General features: G+C 38.3%; 2 protein-coding genes across 3 annotated transcripts; one reads left to right on the top strand and one right to left on the bottom strand.

The window, feature by feature from the left end:
• The first annotated feature begins 15 nt into the window (after nt 1–15).
• haao (3-hydroxyanthranilate 3,4-dioxygenase) lies at nt 16–6,595 on the top strand. The gene is made up of 12 exons (XM_042433082.1): nt 16–103; nt 1,061–1,381; nt 2,182–2,553; nt 2,746–2,824; nt 3,328–3,411; nt 3,724–3,830; nt 4,251–4,340; nt 4,442–4,485; nt 4,572–4,717; nt 5,550–5,618; nt 5,788–5,870; nt 6,041–6,595. Exons 3-12 carry the CDS (start codon nt 2,465–2,467, stop codon nt 6,111–6,113), a joined length of 864 nt encoding a protein of 287 aa, XP_042289016.1. The 5' UTR covers nt 16–103; nt 1,061–1,381; nt 2,182–2,464; the 3' UTR covers nt 6,114–6,595.
• A 1,345-nt stretch (nt 6,596–7,940) lies between these two features.
• Nucleotides 7,941–10,000, bottom strand: LOC121912067 (transmembrane protein 229b-like). Of its 2 annotated transcripts, none has more exons than XM_042434128.1 (2): nt 9,786–10,000; nt 7,941–8,633 (listed from the first exon to the last, which is right to left on the bottom strand). In XM_042434128.1, the coding sequence occupies exons 1-2, from the start codon at nt 9,820–9,822 to the stop codon at nt 8,149–8,151; spliced, it is 522 nt and encodes a 173-aa protein (XP_042290062.1). In that variant the 5' UTR covers nt 9,823–10,000; the 3' UTR covers nt 7,941–8,148. The 2 variants fall into 2 exon arrangements, with proteins under 2 accessions (XP_042290062.1, XP_042290063.1); XM_042434129.1 differs by having other exon boundaries at nt 7,941–8,627.
• Between the last annotated feature and the right edge of the window lie 964 nt (nt 10,001–10,964).

Raw genomic sequence — 10,964 nt, 5'->3', positions numbered from 1 at the left:
CACCGTCAGAAGAAGCACCGCCCCACCGAGGAAATCACGTGACCACCGGGGCCTGAAGCTGCCGCTCATTTCAGCTGCAACATACCCGCACCTGTCTCATAAGGTGGGTTTCAAGGGGAAAATGCGAGATATATACACTTTATTGAAGAGTTTGAAAATAAGGCAGCATAAAAAATAATGTATAATATGTTAATAAGCGGATACTTAGGAAATAAGGACTCAATGTATGAAAGTTAATGTTGTAAACTATGTTTGTAGCTTGTGTTGCACAGTTGTTCAATGTTCAACTGTTCAATTTGTCCATTTACAAATGAAATATTATGGTTAAGTTATTGTAACTGTTATATTTGTATAAAAAAGACTGGAAAATAATGCATGTCATAATGCATTTCAGTGTGTAAAATAAAAAACCTGCATGTCTCAAAATAAACTACTGTGTAGTGTTTATTGAGAACACCTCGCAGAAAAGTAGGATTAATGGATGAAAACATAAAATAAAGGTGTAAAATTAAAACTAAATGAATCAATTACAGATGCATCAATAGGCCTAAAAAAAAAACCCCAAAAAAACAACTAAAATGTGGAGAGGGTGATAAAGGCTAGCATTTTGAATTGACTAGTTAGTATTTCCACTGTCAATACAATTTTGTAAACACAAAAAAGCCTACTGATATTCTTGCCTTTTTCTCTCAGTGTCTAATGCTTCTGACCTTAGTATAGCCTACTTGTGGAGTTAATTCTGTCACAGAAGAACTGGAGCTTATGTGTTGGCTCCACGGTATCCAAAGTATATAATGATCATCTGTAATTCATATATTGGGAAAATACAATAATTTAATTTTCTCGTTTGTCAGAGGATAATATCAGCCAACTGTACACCCCTAGAATAAATTCACTGAAGAAACAGAATTTGTCAGCTGAACTGACAGCAGTCACAGTAAAACAGGCAGAGATTTTCATTATTTAAACAGGAATTGTTAATTATGAATAAATGTCTGTGACGTCTCTCTATCTCTCTCCTATCTACCACTCTAGTTCTCTCCTTTTGTTTGTCCTCCAGGAGTGCCAGTGTTAAGAGGTCCATCAGAATTAGTTGTCTGCAGCGGAAGAGGGAGTGGTTTAAGGAGATAAAAGGGCTGCTGTCCTTGCAAGTTCCTCTTTTGCTGAGCAGCCAGGGAGCCTTCCACATGGCCTTCACTTTAGATTAGTTTGCTTTTGTGTTATTTTCCTTTACTACAACCCACACTTCACTCATCCACACATGCTTTACACCACTGACGCCTAACATTCCCATATTTCATTATGAGTTCTTATACTTAGTTTAATAAATACCGTTTTTCACCTTTTATTAGTGTCTCATTTGTTGGAAGTCCTGAGCCAGGTTTGTAACAAAAGGGGGCTCGTCTGGGAGCAATGTAATGTTATAATGTCCCACATAATAAATGTATAAATGTATCACCAAATAAAAGCCACTGCTATGTATAAATAATGGAAGGCAGGTATTAACTCCACTGTTTGTTCTTGTTAGCAGCCACATGCTGTCAGTCACATGGTAATAAATAAAAATAGAAGTCATGTGAATATATTTTCCATCCAACACTGTTTGCAAGTTGTCTATCGTGAGCTGAGGTGAGATGTCACTTGTTCCGGTATTTACACTTCCTCCCAATTGGTAGACTTGTTGCTTCATCTGATCTTTGGTTAAACAGCTGCATCTAGTGGGCACTTTAAATAATTACATCTGCTATAATATAACCCCAAATATTGTGGTATTCTCGTTTTCATTTCTCATGTGAATACAGATTAGATTTATATTATATCGCTAAACATGACAACAAATATATACAACATACAGTATAACTATAGGCTATCTTATTATTAATGTATGTATTTAAGGGACATGTTTTAGACTAAATATGACAATTTGTTACAATTGGTCAATGTGCTCTTTTCTCAACTGTGTTTTTATAACCAAACATATCATAAAAATTAGAATTTACATAAAAATATTTATAGTAGGCTGAATAGGTTAAATAAAACAAGTTTAAAATAAGTGACCTTCTTTAAAAAACCCTCTATTACAGTACTGTTCTCAGCATTTTGTTTATCCAGTGTGCGTATGTTGTCTCACTGGAGTTGCTTTGAGCATGATGACTCTCAAGACCTACATCCTTCTGTCAGACCTCTATGAAGGCTCTCCACAAGAAATCCTAATGAGAACACGTCTGTTGCCAGCTTGGATTTATGACTTTTGCAATGGAGTCTCTTCAGGACAACACTCTGTTACTGATTGTAACTGTGGAGGCAACCTTTCACCGGTCCACAAAACAGAACTCCTCCCCACTTAGCTTACACTGACTTCTGCATTTTGGACTTTCAGCGACAGTCAGATTGTTTAAACTACTCAAAGCTGACTGGTCAGAGTGGCTTATACTGCAGCACAAAGCCTCAAGAGATTTTAATAATGAGCAACAGTCCTCTTCTGGTGAATGTGGAAAATTGGATTGCAGAAAACCAGAATGCTTTCCTGCCACCAGTGTGCAACAAGCTCATGTGAGTAGTCACTTTTACTTTCATATTAGCTACATTGTTAATATGTGGGCAATGGCAGTGCGTTTTCGGGTTGAAAATCTCTGCAAATCACAACAAGGGCGCAATTTTTTACAGTGAAATGAACAACTAATGGATTATACATGACTATATGAAGACATGCAGTGAGCACGTGATTGTCTTTCTCTCTTTTAGGCACTTTTCCCAGTTGAACATAATGTTTGTAGGCGGACCTAATACCAGGAAGGATTACCATATAGAAGAAGGGGAGGAGGTAAAAGAGAAGCACTGATTTATTCTGCATAAAGTTTCACTTCCACCACTGACATGCAAACTTGGCTTAAACTACAAAAATATGAATGACTTGAGCATAACTGAGGCTGTTATTTTATCCTTCAGTGCTTTATTTAACAGTTTTACATTTCCTACAATATCATAACTCCCCACTTCCAGTTCACCACATAATGACTGCCTGTTAAAGCTAAACTCTTCCCCCACTGACCAGGGTAAACTCCAGCACAATGTTGCAATGCTACCGCTATTTGCTTTGCCTGGGTCCCGTTGTTTCTGGCATGCTTTGCTGTCAGTTATTCTGAAGTTTAGTGTCAAAGTATAGAGGGTGGTCAGCTGACATGCAACAGTGGCAATTGAGTAACAAAAAGTTGTAGAAATTTTCTGCACTTCCCTGAATATGTTTTAATCATGTGTGATATTAAAATGATGTGTTGTTATCTGATCTAGTTGACACTATCCTATCCCTCTCTCTATTTCAAATAGCTGTTCTACCAGTTGAAGGGGGACATGTGTCTGAAGGTGATTGAAAATGGCAAACACAAGGATGTACACATCAAAGAGGGAGAGGTGAGCTGTTGTATGCTTTAATACACTCCAATACTGGTTTACCCTCTTTGACATGATTGTAGTTCTGCATAATTCATCAAAATATAACATAAAATATATTTCCATACATGCGGTGTGGCAGTACAACATGTTGAAAGATAATTCACCTGTCCCTCATCACTTTAAGGGTTAAGCATTTTTCTCATTTTTGTAAATGAGAATAAGATGCTCTGGTGCAATTTCGTCAGTAAAAATTGGATGATGAACGTTGTTACATTCACACTGTTGCTTTCTGACAGTCTGCATTTCATAACTTTTTCTCCCCATTCTTAGATGTTCCTGCTGCCAGCTCGGATCCCCCACTCCCCCCAGAGACAGGCCAACACTGTGGGACTGGTGGTGGAGAGGAGACGGCTGCTGACTGAGACTGACTGCCTCAGGTTAACTATTGTACCTCCCTCTCTTCTCTTCTCTTCTCTTCTCTTCTCTTCTCTTCTCTTCTCTTCTCTTCTCTTCTCTTCTCTTCTCTTCTCTCTCTCCTAGGCTACAGGGGCCTTGTAAAACAACTATATGCAATGCAACGTGAACAAAAAGTGTGCACAATATGCAAAATGTAACTTTTAGAAATATGTACAGTGTGACAGGAAAATCACAACAGATTTAGAGAGAAAATTGGAGATTCATGTAAACATGAATTGTGCAATACAAAGACTGCATATTCTCAGAAGTACATGTTACCCAGATAAACCACAGGATTCATGCTTTTAATCAGGGAGTGAGTACAGACATACATGTTAGAGTTGCAGGTCTTTAACAGGCTCAAAGCCAGCTTTAACATTGGAGTGTGTTGGTGCTTTCAGGTACTATGTGGACGGTACAACCAGCATCCTGTTTGAGAAATGGTTCTACTGTCAGGATCTAGGGACACAACTCGTGCCAATAATCAAAGAGTAAGACACATTCTCGCTTCATACACAGCTACATACAGTCCCCATCAGTCTTTATTTGTTTTAACACAGTTTCTTGTTGTTGGATGACTTCTTACTTGCAGGTTCATGGCATCAAAGCAGTACAGAACAGGAAAACCTGACCCAAGTGAGTTATTATGAGATTTCTTGTATTATTTAATCAAAGACCCTGTAAAGTTTCAAATAGTTTCATAATTGTCTTTGGCTGAGCAGATGAAGTCTTCAGGGAGCCTCCGTTCCAGATGAACACCTTGAATGTGATGTCGCCCTTCTGCTTTAAGGACTGGCTGAACAAACAGAAGCCATTCCTGGCCAGCGGCAGGCCCATCGATATGTTTGGAGCTCAGTTTGAGACAGAGGTATGAGGAAACATGTTATCAAATGTGTTTTCAGAGGCAGCAATACAGTTTTAAATTGTTATAATAATAATTGAAACATATATATTCTTCTGTCAAATTTCATTCCGTGACCTTAGGTTTACCTGGAAATATGAAATATGAAAACTGTGAACCCAATATACAGAGCACTGCATCATGCTGACACTTTAAACTGAAATCATTAAAGGTCTCCTCCAGACATGTTTTAAGATATATAAAAAATACTCTGCTAGGAATAATAATTTGTGTCTCATATGGTTTTTGGCTGGACCAGTCCTATAACCACGGTTGTCTGTGAGTGAGTGACTGAGTGAGTGATGAAGTTACACCATTGGTTAGTCAGCTGAGCGTTGGAGTTTCCCCATTGACTGTTGCTCTTTCGAAATGAACTGGTGCGAGATGATGAAAGTGGACAGCAGTATGACACAGAGTGACTGTGTTTCCTGCTCCGAGCTCTGACACTCTCAGCTCCGATGTTAAATGCAGCCAAACACAACAAACAAGTAAAATAAGCAACTCATGCAGGCTGTTATATCAGTCTAGTGTGGGGCGGCTGCTCTGCAGGTGCGCTTGATTTGACTGTAACTGTGGTAACCAGGTGGAGATAAGCCTCCTGAATTTGCACCCAAAATGCTGTCAAATTTCCTCTTAAATGGATCTCTTATGATCCATTTAAGAGGAAATTTGACAGCATTTTGGGAAATGAGTTAAAGTGGTTTTAATTGTAAATTTACCAAATGAAGCAGAATTATCATTAAGGACAGGAGCAGATTTGATGTGCTATAGGTAATGCTGCTTCTTATGATCCTCACAGGCGATGCTGTTTGGACCTGGGTTGACAGAGAAGTCATTACGGCAAAGTGATGTGTGGATTTGGCAACTGGTATGTCCTCTAAATGTGCTGCCTGTTCTCTAGCTCATACTGCCCCAGCAGTGCTTTTAGATGCTGCAGTCCATACATATGGATCCATGCCTGACCCTTTGTTTCCACTTAACCAAACTCTTCTTAAACATCATTTTTCTTCTTCTGCTTTTCTCTCTTTGTCTGTCAGGAGGGATCATCAAGAGTAACTATGAATGAGCAGGAGTTCACTCTTTCTGCAGGAGACAGTTTACTCATTCCTGAACAGAACCAGTAAGTCAATATTAACAATAAATGCTTCCAATCACAAAGGGTATAGCAATTTCCACCCCAAAATATCCCTGTTTGGGTGTAGTTTTAAGGGAAGTGATTTGGCAGTAAAAACTTATTTCAAGAATCTGATTTTTACCCTAAAAAATCTTAAATGTCTTCTTCTCCTGTAGGTACCAGTGGCAGAGAGATGAGGGGACTGTTGCTCTGTTTGTGGTTCAAAACCCTGAGCGGAAAAGACCCTGAACTTTCACATACTATACATACAGTATGCTGAATGTGTGGGGAGGAGGACTCCTATCTGCACAAATACAAAATCAAAGTATCAAACTCTAAACAGGACACTCACTATCTGGATCTGGTAGATTGCGTATCATTCCATACAGCAAGTATTGTAAATCATGCCCTCATTTCAGTAAAAGGATTCTGTGATGTGTTAATGATAGTGAACTTTGAGCCTATTGATAAACACCAGAACCTATTGAAACGGCAAACTGCACTTTGTAGTAGTTACTTAAGTTAATTTTGTCACTGCAATATATAATTATTATATTAGCATCTTTATTGTTGAATAAATATAAAAAAATGTGTGATGTGATCATTTATCTTGACACACTTCTTGAAAGTTAATGACCTTTAATTCTTATGATTTTCACCTCTCCTGTTTTTCCCCTGAAGTGTTTATGAGTCAGGCTCATTTATCCACAACCGACTCATATAGTCTCATGTGATTTAGTACATAGATTGTCCCTGGACGTGTACAAGTTGAATAAAAGCTTTAATCAGGTGTTTCATGGATAACTTAGTGTAGAATTATCACTTTCCTTATGTCATCAATGTCAGTTGCATCACAATCACAGCTGTACTGTAGCTGTATAATAATCCTACTTGAAACACAAGTTTCAACAAGTTTTGGGAGCAGTCAACTTGTTGTCAAATGATATTTGTTTGTAGCATGCCAAGTTCAGCTTGGTTTTCTTTTATTTCAACACCATAATTCTCAGGGCCTTTTCCAGACAAACCCATAACTGCCTGGGCAAGATTTCAGAGCCTATTTGTGAGATGCAATAGGAGGGATTTTCCACTGAAATATAAAACTGTGTCCCAGTATTGGGTACATGTTGACAAAGCATAGGGGCAGGCTTAATGTAGGTCAAATCCACTGCAAGAAACACACGGATCACTCATCATTGTCGGATATTTGCATACGTGCTTAAACTCACTAAAACCTAAAATGTAACTAGGCTACTTATTCTAGAGCTCAAGGGAGTCAATGTTTTTCCTGTTAATATTTTTACATTTTTTATACCTAAATGTTTAATTTCAAAGTGGTCTTAAATGGCTCTGATTCCTAAAATGACTCTCTTTACACTTTCAGAAGTCGGGTTCTGATAGTTCAGTTCTGCATTCAGTGACAAAACAGTTCAAGCCAATGAAAACAATCTTATATTTAAAAGAATAGTCTGTCAGTTCAGGGAAATATGTTAATTTGCTTTTTTGCTGAGAGTTATAAGGGTAAATCAATGCCACTCTCATGTCTGTGTGTTGAGTGTGGGGTTTGAAGAGGCGGTGGGCTTAGCTTAGTTTAGCAAAAAGACTGAAGAGGGAGGAAACAGCTAGTTAGCGCTGTCAAAAGTTCAAAAATACACAAAAGCAAAAGTGCACTATTAACCAGACAAACAGAAATGTTAAATGACAGTTTGTGATTTTACAGGACTCTACATGCTGGAACTATTTCTCAGGGTGCGACCTCCTGGAGGCAGAGAATCAGAGACTTTGCCAGGAAACTAGCAGACACCTCGTGAAATCATTACGCTCAGCCAAGAAATAGTCCCGCACAACCCCCACTTATAAAACCACAAATTGTTGTTTTTATACTTTGATTTTTATCCATTCTAACTGTTTCCTGTTGCTTCTATAGCTTTGTGCTAAATTAAGCTAACAGTCTCCTGGCTGTAGCTTCATATTTAACAGACAGATATGAGAGCAGTATTGATTTTCCCATCGAACTCTTAGAAAGAAAGCAAATTACTTTATTTCCCAAAATGTCAGACTATTACCATAAAGCAGTCATTCAATCAGTTACAGTACGTGAGAAAAAACACTCACAGATTCAACTACAAATTGTCAAATTTTATATGAGACAGGTCACACAGGTCATTTTTTAAAAACAAAATGTCAAAAACTCACAAAAGAATGATATTATTCCTAAAACATTGTCCATAAAATGCTTTGTGGCTGTTGTTGGAAGCACAGTATTCCACATCACAGTGATATCAGTTCAGTTTAGCAGTCTTATCCTCAGAGTGTTCCTGATCACATACTGCTCTGCTATAAAGGCAGCCACAGCCCAGGGTAGTGCATACTCCAGAGTCACCAGCCCTCCCAGGTTGTACCTAAAACCTGAGTAGTCCCAGGGACATGCCCCCAGTAGCGTTAGCCCTGCCCCCCAGCTGAACTCCCATAGGTAGATGAACACAGTGTAGGCTGTCAGACGCAGAGGGAGTGGGTGATGCTGAGCCAGCAGCCAGGCCCTCAGGCTCTCCATGAGGTAGATTGCAGTGGCATACATAGGCAGCGCCCACAGGCTGCTGTGTCCCGCCAGCCTCCTGTCTTGGGTGCTGCACCAGTCCCACACAGCAGTGAAGGCCACCTCACAGAGGCAGCCATGCAACGCGTACACATAGAGACGAGCCAGAGAGGAAAGAGGACGACTGGAGACGCTCCCATGTGGCTCTCCTGGGACATCACCTTCAACATCTGTCCCTGTCACAAAGAAGCCGAATTACTGTGTGTGTTGGCATGTGGTGAAAGTGACATGTTCTCAAAGACACACATGATGGTACACTTAAAATCATTTCCGCAAAGATTATTTGTAGTTTAGAATAAAAACATGAACATAAGGGGACTTAATTCTATTTGGACAATAGGCATTTCATGTTAAAGCTGCTTAACCTTCACTTCAAATGTAAGTTTAGTGCAGCGGTTACAATGATAAATGTCTGAAGAAATGTCTGTTGTTGCCAAATATCTGTTCTTTAATAGATGTCAAGTTAAAACATGCTCAAGTAAAAGTAAAATTACTGACAATTATTGAAATACAAAACTGTTTCAGTTACAAGTGTGGCACAATCAGTACATTTTTGTCTATTTAAAAGAAATTGTATATTATACATGTCACTGAAAAGTTATGCATGAAAAAAAAGAATGGGTGTCTCTCAGCTGGCCATAATTCATATCTCACTCAACACACACACACACACACACACACACACACACACACACACACACACACACACACACACACATTTTCTTCTGAGAATTTTATTACTTGACACTGTCAATCATAAAATTCTCCCGTCTTTAATAGATATACTAATGAATTTAGTGTTCCATGTGATATATTAAAAGTCAAATCAAGTCAATTTTATTTGAAATTGCATTACATTTGGACAACTAATATTATTTCGATTTGGAAGAGCAGATCTTTCCTCTAGATTTTCTTTTACCACATTGTAATACCTCCAGTGTGTACCATTGCCTTCGTCCATTCTCCACACAGCATAGTGTACGTGCTCTAATATGGATTAACAGGCTAATAGCCCGGCTTAGCAAGTTAAAGGCTTGGAAAATCTTCAACAGGTTTTCTCTCTGCACTAGAAAATAGTGTCATCTACGAATGCCAAATCAACTTGACTGTCTCTGTCAATTAATTATTTCTCCTCAAAATAAAATAGAATTAACAGAGGTCCCATAGTTGCATTGAATTCAACTCCATAACTTCATTGACTTCAATTGAGATTAGGATGCATTGTCAATGAATGCCACATCAAGCCTCAAAGTGCAGCTTTCAGCAGTCATTAAACATAATGTAAAAGTGCCATTAACAGTCATAATTCTCACTTAGGTCATTATTACCTTGTGTTCTCCTCGCATTTAGCTTTCTCGCCTCCATCCTTGGACAGCATATGGGTCTCTGTGCCTTTGTAATCCCTCTGCTTCCCTGTGTATGTGTGTGTGTGTGTGTGTGTGTTTGTGTGTGAATCTTGGGCTAAACATTAAGCTGCTCCATGTTATCAGAGTGAGACAGTGATGTCTCTGTCACAGGCTGAGGCTGCATAACTGTTCTGCACACAGTAAGTGTATTGATGTGTGCTTTCAGAAGGCAAATTTAGGATAGTCATCATGCACAAACTCCATTTATTGCCGTATTGAGTCATGTTTTGGGTCGGCTCGGAGGTTATCAGTGAAACACAGTAGCTGGGTGTGTCAGGGAGGCTGCTCGAAAATATACATAGATGGAAGAACTGACTGTTGTGATACTCGGTACTGTAAAACATACAAACAATACAGTACATACAGAAATACACACCTTTGACTATTTTAAACTATTTTACAACAGTAATTTTCAACTTTGGCTCCCAGCTTACCCGCATTTGTGATATATTTTGGACATTTCCAAGGTCATACTATTTCCACTACATTCGTATTAATCTACAATATTTAAATCTCCTTGTATTCTTTATTTGTTTGTCTGAACAATGTCCAGCTTTCAAGTCTCTTTTTATAATTAAAACGGATGAAGGGAATTCTTAGTGACAAAACACTAGATTGAAAATGTTCTTGATGTTATTTACAACTTCACAAATGGCACAAACATCATCATATTGCTGATTTATATACATGTACCGTATGTATGTTGAAGTCTGCTGAGGTCTGTTTATTGAGATATGTGCCTTTGTGTTTGTATAGCCTCTATGCAAAATATAAGAATTCATTTGCATATTCAAGTTTATTGTTTTTTTGGAATGGGTATACAATAAAACTCTGTCTTCTATATTAATAAATAATCTTTGTGTAAGCAGTGTTATTGTTCATTTTGTTTATTAAAGCAAATGAATGTCTTGGCTACAATAAAGAGTTTTATGATAGCATGAGGATCATTAGTAGTCATTCATCTCTATGTTTAAAAACGAGGATCTCATAAGCACATACAGCAAAGCTTAGAGACACGTGTTCAGAGAGCTGCCAACACACATGAACGCATACTGTATAAAGATGGATGCAGAGTGCTACTTGTACAGTTTCACACATGCA

This window comes from Thunnus maccoyii, chromosome 14 (assembly GCF_910596095.1).
Source record: "Thunnus maccoyii chromosome 14, fThuMac1.1, whole genome shotgun sequence".
NCBI lineage: Eukaryota > Metazoa > Chordata > Actinopteri > Scombriformes > Scombridae > Thunnus > Thunnus maccoyii.
This window is presented reverse-complemented; position numbering and strand designations above follow the sequence as displayed.